General features: G+C 45.1%; 1 protein-coding gene across 7 annotated transcripts in view; it reads left to right on the forward strand.

The window, feature by feature from the left end:
- Positions 1–15,580, forward strand: part of RREB1 (ras responsive element binding protein 1) — a 245,438-nt gene that overhangs the window by 143,779 nt on the left and 86,079 nt on the right. For all 7 annotated transcript variants that reach the window (XM_069613471.1, XM_069613472.1, XM_069613466.1 and 4 more), the window contains exons 6-7: positions 11,920–12,012; positions 13,081–13,244. In XM_069613471.1, coding sequence (XP_069469572.1) covers positions 11,920–12,012; positions 13,081–13,244 — 257 coding nt within the window. The remainder of the gene's footprint in view (positions 1–11,919; positions 12,013–13,080; positions 13,245–15,580) is intronic.

Below are 15,580 nucleotides of genomic sequence, written 5' to 3' on the forward strand. Positions count from 1 at the left end.
GAAATCTCTCCTATCCAGATTCCTGTCTGGGTGAGTGCACGAAAATGCACACTTATAAGTGAACAGTGCTATAAAGCTATAACAATGGTGGCTGTAAGCTATATAAATACTGACAACATAAGCAAGGAATCACTCCTGCGTGTGATATGATATGGCATTTGTAACGCGCCTATACACAAGTGTTTCAAGGCGCAACGAGGCAAGGGGGGGTGGAACAGAGGGTGGACAGATACAACGATCTTACTAGACCAAGTGACATTGAGATTGCGCAAGTGCAGGGGAGGGGGCATGTGAAAAGTACCAGGGGAAAGGGGAGGAGGGCAGTGCTGTACATGGGATCAAAACAATAACAAGACGTGTGGCCAGCAGGTGGCAGGTACAAGGGAAAGTGCAAACAGCAGGTGTCCAAAAGTGCAGGTAGGGGGACTGTAGGGTTACAGATACAGACCCAAGTGCAAGAGTTACTGGGAGGCAGTCTGGGTGTGCAACTGGGCGGGCAGGGACCTGGGCCTGAAATCGGAGGGTAGCCAGGTGACCAGTGCAGTATCAGACAGGAAATCAGCCGGGGAGAGGTAGACAGAAGGCAGAGGCAAAGAGGAAAGGTTTAGAGGTGCTTCCGGAACCAGAGATGGTCCTCCTCAAGTTTCAGAGAGGCAGGGAGCTGTTCCAGAGGGAGGCCCCAGCTGAGGAAAGAGATCTACCCTTAAACTTGCTGCTTGGAGAAGCAACTGACCCTGAGGGAGCTGGAGGTGGAGGAGTGAAGAGCTAGATTTGGAAGGTATTTACGAAGAGAGAGTTGGAGGTATTGAGGACCCAGGTCCCAGAAGGGGTGTGTGTTTTATTTTTTTTTGGCATACACTCAAACGGTAGTATACATTTCATGCCTTGTTTGCACTTTCTGCGCAATTCGTTTTTCCTTGAGCATGTCTATTTTCTTTGCTAGTGAAAATATGTAACTTTTTCTTAAAGTGCAGAACATGCTTTATGCATGAAAATCCTTTCATTATACAATACTTGCACAGATTCTGTTTTGGCCATTTTGCAGAAGCAAAGAGCCACAGATGCCAAGTTCTGTGCCTTTCAGCTTACCTATTATGCTGGTGTTGCAGGGAACTAGAAATTTCATGGAAAGTTGTGAACTTTGGCACTGTGTGAGCTTTAGCTAGTGAGTATGACAAGAAAAGGCCCATTGCCTTGATTGTATTAGTTTCAAATTGAAGCTCTTGGTTCTATCAAATCAAATTATTCTTTTAAGCAGTAAGCTGAGAGGTAGTTATGGACAGTATTAAAAGCACTCTTGGCAAGGCTCTTTTGTACAGCAGGCGAGAAGATCAAATGTTTCAACATGCAGCAGTGTTTCGCTGGGTTCCATTGTTCTGTAAACAAGCACTGGAAAAGTCAATAGGTGACATTTTATAAGTGTAGTGCAGGAGTTTGCAACCTGCAGTTCTCCGGGTGTTTTGGACCATGACTCCCATGACCCCGTACCATTGACTGTGCTGCCTAGGGTGGCTGGCAGTTGTAGTCCCAAACATCTGGAGAGGCAAAGGTTCCAGTTTCCTGGGGGAATAGTGTAATCTTTCTTTTGGTAATGCCCCTAAAGGACAGAAAAGGCTTATTCTCTATTTTATTTTTTGAATTTGTAAAGCGCACTACAGCCCAAGGGCATTGAGGCGCTGTTGCAAAAAGATGACTTAGTTACAGGTAGGAGGCTTTGCACATGGTTACAGAGAGCGAAAGCCTAGCAGGGTGCAGTGACGCACGTACACTCTAGATTTACAAACTCATGTATATTGGCTTTCTTACTGCCATTGAAGAGAATTCCCAGTGCTTCCACTTTACATCTGCTTGACAAAAAGCTCCCTGTTTGTGCTGCAGCCTTATTTTTCTTTTAAATGTACCAGACTCTTTCATGTATGCTGTAGAAAATGCCCAGTCTTATTTGCATATCCATGAAACCCAGTTGTTACTGTAGCTTTCTCTCTAACAATACATTTCACATTATGATTTAACGGAAGCCGTAAAGCTCCCTCCCCCTTACGCAAGTCTCCATTCTAAGACTAAATGGAAACAATTACATATTATGGTTTTTCAAAATGGCCTAAATGAAAATTGTTTCCTATAACGCGATTCATTCGCTGTAGTGTATGCTACATTAAATGCCTCGGCCCAAATTATTCACACACGAGTAACACTCGCACCAAAAGGAAGCATTATCATGAAGCTGACACTTTATGCAAGTAAACCATGCCATTGGCGGCCTATCCTACCATTCCCAGATATTGGCCATGGAAATAGTTTTCTCCAGCATGGGGTCTGGCATGGATTCACATGCTCATGAATATTCCCTGTCGTCAGACTGGTTGGCCAATGAGTCATTGGCCAATGCGAGGCAGTCTATGCATCTTCGAGCAGGTGATGGTTTTGGATTGGGAGCCCCAATTCCGTTCTTTTACAAGACCAGCAGCAGCATCTGTAGAAAAAAGGCAAGTTCTAAGAACAACAAAAAAATCACTGACGCAAGAAGCAGCATAAATAATAGCAAAAATAAAAGTAATAAAGTACACAAGTTGAAAAACATTGATTTTACCAAACAAAATGGGAACTAAGGATGCTTGTGAAAGTCAACAACTCTTCCCACAACGTAAACGGCTGTACTAGTTTCTGCAAAATGTCAAACACTATCATGGAGCTTTCACCATGAAGGTCTGCATCGCTGAGTATCTGTTTGACACCAGAACCCCTTACATACTCCAGCAGGACCTCTGGCGAAGGGCTAGAACTCTCTGATCGTACCTAAAAGGAGAGGGTGCTGTCCGACCCCTTCTTTAGGCTCCATTGTCCCTCTACCATTCCTGCTGGATTGCGTTCGGTTCCTGTTTGTACTGTATGGGTTTTTTCAAAGTGGGCTGGTCTCGACTTCTACCACGCATCCGGGCGACTTGGCAAGATGCTGCTGGACATTTTAGGGACCAGAACAGAGTGCAATTTCACACATTTATGTAAATGACGGAGTGTGTTCCGAGCTAATAGTGTCGGGCTCCTGCGCAGCTTTCGTGTGTTCATTGTGCAGCAATGCTTTAGCCCCATACTCTGCGTTAGCAAGTAGCTTTACCCACTCTTTGCACTGCCGCCAACCTCGGTTTAGCTGAGCTGTGCAATGCTGCATGTGGTGGTATGGTGTAGGGTAGGTTTCCAGTTAATAATCAACTCCAGAGTCAATACCGAGCCACCCCAGCCAGCCACAATGTGTGTATGCTCCCAGCTTCAAGGTGAACCAGCAATTACTCTATCTGATTTTTCAATTTGTCGTTTCAAAGGGCATGCACTTCAGAAGTTGGTCTTTGGAATTGCGTGCATTGTTGTGCCAGACTGTGTCCTTTAAAAACCAAACAAAAAAGGAAGAGAATGTCCCACAAGTTAATTCTCGCCAAATGGATCCTGATTTAAATTATCTGCAGACGTCTGTTGAAATCTTTTTCTTTGTTTCCGGGGCCAAATCTTCATATGTAATCAGATCCCAAGCGCCCATCTTGGAGGGGTAGGGGAGCGTCTATATCTTGCAATGCAGGTTTAATGTTAGGCCTATGTTGCAAAAAGGTTGTCTTAGGCAAGCTAGCTCTGTGGGTTGAGCTCCTGTTCTTGGATTAATCTAAAGGTCATACTGTTGATTCCTTTTTACCCTTCTCAGGTAGCTGGCATTAGCATTATTGAATTGCATAATAAAGATTTACGAAACGTTTAGTTCATACTGTGCGCTATATGATGAATTCAATTCACATTCCTCATCTCTCTGCTGCTAAGCTAGTTTGGTTTGTTAACTTAACAATGAAAGATTGATGTCCAATGAAACTCTCTGGAATGGTGCACAAAGGAAGATTGGTTCTTTCTTGGACCTTAATGTTACATGATTTGAGGTTAAGACGTATTGTTGTGAATCCGTACTCCTACATTTCTCAGCCTTCATTAGCAGCACACAAGTATCTTTTGAATGGATAGAAAAACAAACCAGGGTATGATGTGTGCCTAACATATTGCCAACATGAGCCCTTATAAACTGCTTAGCAAAATTCTGCACCACTGACATTGCTTATCCAAAATCAATGGCATGCCCTCATGATGTTATACCATAAATTAAAAACCCAATGGGTGTGCAAGAAGTGACCTCACACCACAGTTCCTGTTACTGCACTTGAACGATCCAAATCGCACAAGGCCTAGTAAGACCATTATTGTTGTCCCCCCAACCCCTTTCTTGTCTTGTCACCTGGAAACACCATTTTGCTGTATAGTGTACCTTAGAAATATTCAATAAAAAACTGAGTTGCTAAGGGACTATGTGTAGCCACATGCAACCCCTGATGTCGCCTAAATGATGACCCTCCAGCAGCTATTGAAAAAGAAGAATGCCTACCCACTGTTTTCTTGCTGGTTCGTGCGGATGTCTGTGCACAAAATTACATTTTATTTATTTATAGTAATTGTTGGTAGCGACCAGACCAGAGGTATGACAGCGCTAATTATTACCACCTACCCTTTACACTTAAAACTGGTGCAAAGGTTCAAGATAATTGAAACAAGAAAAACGCTAGTCAGTAAAGTGAACAAAAACACTACAATGTAATCAAAACCTATACCCTGCCATATAATTATCTAACTAACTAAATAGGGTTTATATAGCGCAACGCTCACCCAAAGGTCTCGGGGCGCTCACAAAGACAAAACAAACAGAAAGAAAAACGAATATATAGGGGGTCATTACGAGATTTACGGTAGGGGGTTAACGGGGCCGGTAGAGCTGCCGGCCCCGTTAACCCCCTACTGTCTCATCACGAGTTCTCCTCGCGGGACCCGCTAAGGACCTGGTTTTACCAGGCGCCCTTAGCGGGTACCGCGAGCAGACCAGCAGGCTAACAACTGGCCCATTGTTAGCATGCTCCCCATTCCCATTGAGCCCTATGGGGGCTCCAATGGGGATGGGTTCCTGGAATGTGGAAATACCGGGCCCTCCAAGGTTGGAATGGCCCAGTATTTCCCCATTCCAGGAACCCGGACCCGGTACCCGGAATGGGGGTAGCCATACCGCAAATAGCGGCATGGCTACCTCCAAGGTCGTAATGACCTCCATAGTCTCAGGAGTGGAGAGAGATGAAGTCGCTTGACATAACGACTGGCAGAGTCCTTAAGAGTGGCCATGAAGTCCTAAGCTAGTAAAGTAGATTTAAGCATCAAAGAGGTAAGTATGCCTGGTACCTCTGAGTACGTCTCAGAGCAAGTAGTGGCAAAGCCAACAGCTGAGCAATAGTTCCAGAAGAAATGCACTTAGAAGGATTGAAGGTAGGTAAAAGCAGTTTAGAGGTACTCTCCCAATCTCGCCACACTAGGGGTAACCCTGGCTGAGATTTTCAGGATGGAGACCGATGCACAAGAGGTACTTTGGACAAAGATGGGGTCAGCACTGTGGAGGATCAGAAGGACACAGACGCTGTAAAGGCATATTCTTGCTGTGAAGTTTATTTAAATAAAAATAAGGCCTATCTTTTCCTAGAACTATGGGGTATTCCCTTCCTATCTTTCTAAATAAGGTGATTGTCAGGGATCTATGTGATCACTGCAACGCCGTAAAATGTCGACTAAGAAAATGCTGACTTCAATACAGCGAGGCGCAAGAGTTCACATAGATCACTTGTTCCCTGCTTCCATCTACCCGCTTCCTCCCCCCTACATACCGTTTCAGCAGCACACTTGACTCTCCTCTATCCCTGCGGCATCAGTTCCCTTCCACTAACGTGGGTCGGAACAAGCGCTGCAGGGTCCGTTTTTATTTGTTTATTTTTGTTTACTTTTTTTATTGTCACCCCGCTGTGGATGATAGTGGGGGACACGCCCGCAACCCGAGCCCATTACATCGAATGGGAGTCAGAATTTTTGTATGGCGCAAAGGCGCAGTATTTAATAATTCGGCCTTTTTTAGTCAACATTTTGGTGCGATTCCCTCGTCAGTCAGGATGAAAGTCCAAAAACAAATCCGTCCTCTGTCCCAACCTAAACTACCCTATCACTAATATAACTGAGTTCAAGAGAAAGACTCCATTTTCCTGGTGCTCATGTTTTGTCACAAGTTTCTTCTCATTGCTCTTACTCCTTTCAGTAGGCCATATGCAAATAGTCTCTTGTCATCCACGGTATCACGGTTTGCCGTTCTGGGACTGTTTTTTATTGCAGGGGGTCCCTGACTCTGTTCCACTCTTCTCTTTTATAGTAGTTTAAGTTCCAATTACAATTTGCAGGGTGCAGTTTCATGAGTTTGGGTTTCCTGGCTTCACAGGTTTGTTATCCCCAAATGTCTTTCTTTCTTGTGCTCTCTGTCTTATCGTGGAGATATGGGTGAGCATTCACTTTTTCCCAAAGTGATAAGCCTTCGGCTGTTTTTATTTCCCACCCTATCGTTTTCCTATCTCATGCAAAAAGTTGTTTTTTGCTGGATTATTTCAACTAGTTTTCCCATTAGTACTGGGGCGGGTTTTGCTTAACTTGTGAGTCTCGCTTGGCTTGTTGGTATTCCCATTCCCTGTTTTCTCCAGCATGGGGTCTGGCATGGATTCACATGCTCATGAATATTCCCCGTCGTCAGGCTGGTAATCCTTGGTAAAGAAAAACATCAGTTTCACTTCTGAACTGTCTTTGCCCAAAAACATCAGTTTCACTTCTGAACTGTCTTTGCCCTAACACCCAATCACTGGTCTATGGGTCATACTGTCCCCAGCCAATGACTGCCCTCCACCTAAGCCCCTCCTCTGGCAGCCATCTTCAGATTTTTACTGCACGTTCAAGTGTTGGGAGTCCTCGTGCTATAGCTTTCGAGCTTTTACTGCGTTTGCGATTTTTTTTTCTTAGTTTGTTCTAATTTTTTCAGTCAATCGAGCCTCAAGCTCCATCGATCCATCATCCGACTAACGGGGACCCGTTTTTCGGAACTTTCTATGCCCCTCAATGGCGATCTTTCGTCAAGTACCCTTCTTGGAGGATTCCAGAAGATTCTTGGAGGCATACGCCGCGTGGACATGGCTGAAGATAGAGGAGATTCAATGCTTCTGTTCAGGATTTGCCCTGGATGCGGCCTACGTAACAATTTCCTGGACGATGGGCACTCCCTGTGCCTCTACTGCCTGCATACCGACCAGACACACGTGGAGGAGGCCTGTGCGTTCTGCAAGGATATGGTGCCCCACACCATGAAGGACCACCGCGAGCGGCTTAGCAAGTGGCACCAGTCGGTGAGCCCCGGTCACCCAGCCGAACGAAGAAATCTGAGCGGTCTTCTAAGACATTTGAGGGCACCCCTGCGACGGGGGCCCAACAGGAGGCAAAGCACCACGAGTCCGCGGGCATCAGAAGCTCCGTTGTTGTGGGCTCCTCGGCGGCCAGGGCAGGCGCAGCATCTCCGGTACCTTCGTCCAACGGTCCGGCTCGGCGAAGAAGAGCAAGTCGGAGCACTCTGCTCACCTCCACTTCAAGGCTGCTGTTAACTTGCCACAATAGATGTGGATTAGAGATCGGAGAAAAACAGAAGTTTTAGGTTGTTTATTAGGGAATTATAACTGCATGATAAATGAGGATGGCATAAAGTGTAACAAACTTAAACGGATAGGACAACTAAAAGTTTAAAAAAATGGCTTTCCGGCAGCCTTAGAATGTTCTAATATTCTCTTCCAGTGCAAATAGTTTGTCACAAACAAACAGGTATTTAAGTTAAGTTTCTAGTTGCCTTCTCCTGGGATACATGGATAGTGCACAGCAATACTGGTTTTCAAGGAACATATCCCCTTTCTTGATCTATTCTTACTGATTGCTGGTCTCTCGTTTCCGTCCAGGTTCCCTGACTTCGGCACTAAGGCCGCTCTACCTTTTGTGGAGCCTCCAACCTTCCAGTGCAGGGAATGGAGGGCTTTAAGAGAAGGTGTGGTGGATTCCAAAGTCCTGATTGTGGTTTAGGACACCCTAGTAGTAGCAGTGCTTGGCCGACTACTCCTACATTCCCTCCTATGGTTCCTTTACCTATTGCCCCCTGATCACCAGCGCATGCCCTGCTTCTGAGCCTCGTGTTTTCCCACAATCAAAACTGGCCTGCCGCCTTTTGTAACGGTCTCCCAGCTTTCCACTCAATTATCTCTTGTCTTAACATCTGTCGCAAAATCTCCTTCTGTTCCACTGATAGCCGTCCTGCTCTCCACTCCTCTATTTCCTTATCTCTTGTACCAGCTCTAGTCCCTTTCCTCCAGTTCCTCTTGTCTTTGTAACCCCAATTGGGGCTACATTCTCCTTTCCACTATTTACTCTTCCTTGCCTTCTTCACTCCTTTGGGCACCTTTCTTTTCCCAGTCCAAAATCTTGAAATACCCACTTATTTGCAATCAATGTCCTCCAGGTGATTCCTATCTCGCCACCTTCTTTGCCCTCTCGGCACCACCTGTCTTCTTAATGCTCCTACAGCTCACAACTTTCTCTTGAACCCTGCGTCCACCCCTCTCCTCAATCTTCTCCAATTCACAACGAGTTACTGCACCTTCCTCACACTTCTGGAATCCAACCTCTGTCTGGTCCTCTTTACAATCTTTGAGCCTCACTCCTTACCAGCAGCTGTGGCACGCCTTAGCAGCAACCGAGATTCTTTTGGCTCCTCAGTGTGGTCTCCTGGGTTTCTCCACTAGCTTCCAGGCTCCAATATGACCCAGCCTTCTGGACCTCGACGCCAGTCTCCTGGGCTCTGCTCCCCATCCAGGTCCTCTTGGTCTCTCATCCAGCCTACTCAGGTCTTCTGCTCTAAGATCTTTCAGTTTTAGACTGAGCTCTTGGCTTTTTATTGGACTTTAACCGTGCCTTCCAGACTCTCTTTGGCAAAAGGAGATTCGGGTGTGGCAGATGGGATAGGGATTAATTGTCTTGCTCTTTCCCGTAGGATGGTTTACAGTCTTGGTGTTGTACATGGGATTGGCTCGTCCTTCCATGGGCGGTCCTCTTTCTGCCTGCCACGCCCTCTGCTTTACGTCCAGCTTCTCTCTGGGTTAAGGGAACCTGGGTGTACAGGCTTTGTATAGGGAACTTGGGAGTCTTCGTTCTCTGGGCCTGAGTGGATCTCTAGTGTCTGCTGGGCCGCAACTTCAAGAATCCTGCTTGTCCTCTTGAAGCTACTTCCTTTTCAGATTGCTTGTAAAAGGATTGGCTTGTAGGTTCCAACACTAAGGAAGGCTTCCAGTTGTGAGGTGGAACGTGTGGTGACTTGTGTCCTTTTTGGGCAGTCCTCTCTAATGGTCATCCTTGGGGGATCTCGCCTTGTGTTATGACTGCCTGACTGCCTCTCGGGATTCCCTGGCCTAGCTCCTGGGTAGCTCTTTCTGTACTTGAGCAAGGGGGGAGCAGAGCGTACAGGTGCATCTGGCTCTGCCACGCCTTGATTCTCTTAAGGGGCAGGAAAAGCCACAGTACCTACAGATTCTCCAGATTTAGTAGTGCCGGAACAAGCAAACTGCTCCTGGGTTTTGGGAAATACAAAAGTAATCGATGCAATAGTCGGTGAAATATGTGTATGTTTCTTGTTGCTTTACAAGACTGAGGATTCGCAGGCGAACGGGAGATGTGGGGGGACGGGCGGGAAGTTTCCAAGCCTGTGAATCTATGAAAGTTTCCAAAGCTGGTGAACCACCCCTACATGTGTATTACTTGTTTTTCAGACTGCGTGCTTTTTACTGCAATAGCTTTTTTGTACGTGCTATGCAAACTTGCTAACGGACGACATTTGTGGACCTTTCTTTTTGTCGCCGGGCAACGTGAGCTTCCTTCCCAGGGGCATGGAAAAATGAACAACATGTGCAATGTAGTAATGCTTTATAATTTATGAACTCCATACAGTACAGCAAAGCGTTTTTTTTTTTCTCAAGGCATGTCCATCTGTCTGCTTTCCTCGGTTACTGTAATAGGTCTGAGAGATGTCAGTGTCGAACCGGTGGCAATAGTTTCCCTTGCTGATGGTGGTTAAAATGTTTGTTAGGTGCCCTAGAACGACACAGCATACCCAACCTTACAGGCCTGTAGTGTATGTGCGGGAGGGGGCGCGTGCATCATTTATTTGAATGTATGTGACCAGCACCTGGTAGATAGTAAATGTCAGACAATCTCTCTCATGATTCTCGCTCTCTCATCCTTCTGGCAACCTTAGCCTACAACTTTCACTTTCCTCCACTTTGTCTCTCTGAGCCTCTAACCCCGAATTTCTTTGATCTCAAAAATGTGCTCCACTTTGCAGCCTATTTCTACTCTTTAAATGTGTTAATCCCCACACTGAAAACTTTTTGCAATACCACCTAAGAATTAAAATGGAGAAATGTCCTTATTTTGCAAAGAGATTCGTTTTGCATGCTATTTCTTAAGTGCAACAAAAGTCTGAAAAGTTTTGGTGCGCTGTAGGAGAACTTGGAATTTAGATTCCCCATTGAGTGGGGAATAATATAGGATTTGTGGTTTTCGTGGGCTATGTGCGCTCATGATAGCCCCATACAACTGGGAAGCGCAGATCAGGGTTGGAAGTCAGTCAATCGGTAAGACAGGATTTTTAGGTGCACGAAGGTGAGGATTTTCTCTTCACATTTAAGTTTCCTGTCTTTATGTATTTTTATCAGAAACGTGGCCATTACTCTTAATTCTTCAACCTTATGTGCATGCTTTTTATCCCTTACTTTTCAAGGACAACTCAGGCTAATAACGGTCTTGTGAAGACCTAATGCAGCACCAACACCCCCATGAAAATCTTAAGTGTGGTTAGAAATGTTCTTAAAGCTAGTCGGATAGACTGGATTGGTCTTTATCCTGTCCATGCACTAGAATACTGACATTTGCTATCGTTTCCCCACATTGTATGTTTCTGTAGATCACTCAGGATTTGTGGGGTATTAGATCCACACGTAAAAGTTGTTTTAGAATATTCTAATCCTAGAAATATTTGTGGGAAAAGTGGCGAATTTGCACTTTCCTGTTTTAACAGTGTTTGGTATTTCATTTTTCAAGCTAGTATGTTTTAATGTAGTTTCGAAAGAAAAGGTTTGAACACCAAGTGTGAGGGAAAAGTTTAAAAAAAATATGGAAGCAACCAGTAAAATGTGTAAGAGGGTAGTTGGATGCATGGGGGAAACAGGGTGGAAATTTGTATTAGTGTTAATAGAAACTCTCCATAGAGGCAGGAGGACAATTTTGGGGAAGAAGGAGGAAGCGTTAACAGGGTAGAGGTGGAAACGGGTTCCCCCGCGTTAGATGCATGTCTATAAGGCGAGGATCATGAATTGGAAGATTTTGCAAAGGTTGGGACAAGATCGAAGAAAAACCCTATAACCTTCTACAAACTAAATACGTTGAAAGTACATTTTCTGAAACTTACATTTTCAAACTTAAAGGCATAGTGATACAAAGTCTACAAAAAGTTGTACTTAATTTTCGTGGTTTCATTTTCAAAGGTTGGCGTTTCAAACTCATTTTTCAGCTCATCGCCTATAATAGTTTTAAATGCTACCTCAAACCTTTGGAGCCTGGGATTTCTGCTGTGTTGGAGGGTGTGGCCTTGGTGGATGTACGGAAGCCTTTTCTCACCCATTCAGAAAGGCTAACCTGCACCACAAATTCTGCAGGTTCTTGCAAAGTGCATGGCATGTTCCCACATGTAGTACTCGTCCACACTAAGTGCTGCACAAAAGAGGCAAAGGAAGAAGTGCAGTAGTAAACAGATGGTTTGTGTGGAAATATGGGTTACCCTAAGAAACATGACATTGACCCTGAACTACTATGGAAATCCTTGATAGGCGGTCAGTCAAGGAGGGTTCTCTGGCATGGTGAAATGTGTGCCTCCTTCAATTTATTTACCTTGTTTTGCAGGACAGTAAAGAAGATAATAAATCTCCCCACATCTGCCCATTATGTGAGAAGGTCTGCAGTTCTCAACATCAGCTGACCATGCACATTCGTCAGGTATGCAGACGCTTTTTGTTCACAAACACTACATTGTACTATCAAATTGGAGGGGAATCTCTTTCAGATCGTTAGTTTGTAAATTGGAAAGTCTGCCTTTCTTTGGTGGGAAGGGGGAGTTGTTATTGTGTTTTTTTGGCATCTAATTTACATAGAGTCGAGGAGGGCTGGGATTGGTGGATGCACATTTTAGTACAGGTGTGGCCCTCAAAGGAGGGCAGATCCCAACGTGATGTTTTTCACCACTTCAAAGTGACCTTATGCTGGGAGATGATCTTAGTACATGGACGGCATAGGCGCTAGGACTGATAATGCACTGATAAAGTTGCATAACTGAGAGGGAAATCCATGGTGATGAATTAACTCTTGAAGGTTTCAACTTCTGAAAACTAGTAAAGGTGGTCCTCTTTGGCTCAAAAATGCTTGTCCATCTTGAGCATTCAATGAAATGTACACATAGACTTAGATAAATGGATTTGCTATGTTGAAGTAGAATACTGCCCATTATATAACATGAGTGTCAGGCTGCCTGTACAAATGTTAGGTGGCGGATATGCACTCCTTTTGGTGGAAAGTAAGAAATGGGTGTAGTTTCAGTTTGCTATGGGTTCGTGAGTTTTCACTTTAGTATGCCCTTTCAAAACAAGTGTAAACCATTTTTTAATAAATGACAGTGGGGAGGAGGGATGATGTGGCTGTTGCAAGCTAAAGACACACTAACACTGGCGTCATGCATACGCTGCCTCTAGACAGTGCGTGCCCCTGTACCGAAAGCGTTAAAGTAATGGGCTAATTAGAAGTTGTAAAAGTGGCGCTAATGATATTCATGCATGCGCATACAACCAGCTAATTCTGCAAGCTTTAACTTTTGTGGAATGTGGGTACACGAATATAATGCCATCCTAGTGAACTGCGTGACCCACTGGGCCCCCTTTAATCCTGCCATCCTACCCAACCTGTGTCTATGGTGTATAATGTATTTTTTGCGTGCGAATGCACTTAATGTGATGTTGAACCTCCAGAAACTGGACCTTCTTGGGCTAACTGGCAGTGACATTGTTTCCATAGCATAATACGGACACTGGCGGGACAGACCACAGCTGCAGCATCTGCGGGAAATCTCTGAGCTCAGCCAGCTCCCTGGATCGCCACATGCTCGTGCACTCTGGGGAAAGGCCGTACAAATGCAATGTGTGTGGGCAGTCCTTCACCACCAATGGAAACATGCACAGGTGAGTGAGTGAGTGGGTGCTGGCTGTAGAATGTGCAGGGAGGCTGCAACAGCAGGACGGGACGGGTTCGTCTCTGTGTGTCAAGCAACGCTAAGTATTGTTCTGGACAGCTCAGTATCGATTGTGCAGAACACGTGTTTTCTTTTGATCTGAGGAAATTAAGAAGTACGTTGTTCTTCAAGTCTTCCCAGCTGCCAAATCTCAACGCTGCGTAGTGAATAGTAGCAGGCTGGCGACCGAAATTAAGGGGAAAGAGTGCTTGTGTCTGGATTTTTAGCTGCCAGGATTGGGCAGTGTGTCCGTGCACTAGGCACCATGCTGACCCTCGTTTGAGGCCCTTTCCTTTTGAGTGCAGCATTAATCTTGTTTGTTTTAGGTTTTGTTTTTGAATCTTATTTTCTAAGCTCTTTGATGTTTATTATTAATGACCCCAAGCTCAGGAGAGACTATTTGACGCCTTTTTATGAGAGTAGTGAGAAAATACAATAGACCAGGTTCAAATGATGAAACCTTCTAGAACTCTTTGCTGCCACCAGAAGTAGAAGGGGTGGGCGGGGGGTCGATGTCCTCTGTTTAAAAAATATTTAGGACAAAGGTACACATTTGTGCACCTTACTAGGGTTCTAAAAATAGTCATTTGGAGTTAAGTGAAGACTATGCATGGTGTATGTATTTTTCACCTTTGCAAAGGGGCTGATAGGAGTGTGTGGTTGGTTCCAGCATCACCCTTTTTGGGATACACAAAGATACATCTCCATTGCAGTGTTTCAACCAAGATGGGTTCTGGTGGAACGTGCAACACCATCTGGGGGAACTTTTAGCAGGGGCTTACTCACAACTAGCGATATTTTAGTCCATCTTGAGGAATGACCATGCACACCTAACATGCTAAAATCCTACGTTCCAACACACAGCACACATACCAACCAAGCCACCCACACTTGCAACTGAACACCCCCCTCCAAACAGACACCAGACCACTACACCTCTCCAACCAACTTGCATGCCACAGCCAGTACATTGTAGCACACGGGCACACTACGGACCTCTCTGGACACACATGCCTCTATGATCTCGATACCGTACACCTACAAACTGATCCTCACTTAGGGTACTCACGGTCTGCACATCACTGCAAACACTAACCTAACCAAGACCTCTCTCCATCTCCCTCCGTTTCATATCAGCGAGAGGACCTGGAGATTACGCAAATGGCAGTGGAGTGTATAAATCATAGTAGCGTAACCTTAGTACTCAACTGAAGCCTATACATTTGCAGGATCAGTATGTGCTTACAACCAGCTCAAAAACCAAGAATACAGCAAGGGGCATAAAAGGCGGAGGAGCATTCCCCAGAGCCAGAGGAAAAGGATTGTTAATAGTCTGTGTTTCTGGATGACAACCCCATGGATTCACAAGATGAAAAATAGCCACATTGTGTCATTATGTCATCAGTGAATGTTGACCAGTCAAGATCCAAGTCACGAGGAGAGGTACTACAGATTCAATATAAGGACACAGAAATATAAGGATGAGGAATTACTCTTAAAACCATATATCCGCCCAGAGCCAATACACATTCAATTACTTTAATTGCTCAGGCACACTATATTAGTGCCAGCAGGCGCAAAGGCCTGAGAAGTAGTGTACCCCAGCACCTTCTCTTTATAGGCAAACACCATATAATTGTCACAAGATTCCAAAAGAGATGTGGCAGTCAACCTTCCACATCAGTCGCCTGGAAAGAAAGAAATTATGAGCATTCATGCAATGGTGTAAAAGATGGCCACTACATCTGCGTATAGCACACAACCACCTATCCTCCAGAATCTCCTGTCACCTTCCACTACACACAAATCCCCCACATATGGCTGCCACGGACCTAGCCATTAGTGCATCTACACTAATCCAGCAATTAAGAGGTTCTCCTCTTTAGCCCTTTGACGCTCTCACCCCAAAGGCTAACCAGATCCGAAACGCTGTAGTCTTATCAGACCTTTGGTTCTTCCCCATGGATAACATACTCCCAAGTCGATGCCAAACTCATTGGAAGTCAATTTGCACACAGGGACTTCCGACCTGCACCCATCAAGACTACAGGTTTCACATCTGCCTCTCCCACTGTCCCATGAATGACCTGCCCCCACACCCTTCTTTTTCTTACAGATCAACACGCAGACACAGTGGCAGAAGAGTGCTATGCAAAACAATTTACCAATGGGAATGGGAATGGGAATTGGCATGATAGGTCGTCTCAAAATTGGATTAAATACAACTAAGATACTACTCGAGGAATCTAGGGCATAGGCTCGGATGCAATTTGCCCTTTCTGTAGA

The sequence above is a fragment of the Ambystoma mexicanum genome, chromosome 5p, assembly GCF_040938575.1.
Source record: "Ambystoma mexicanum isolate Mex_15411 chromosome 5p, UKY_AmexF1_1, whole genome shotgun sequence".
Lineage (NCBI taxonomy): Eukaryota > Metazoa > Chordata > Amphibia > Caudata > Ambystomatidae > Ambystoma > Ambystoma mexicanum.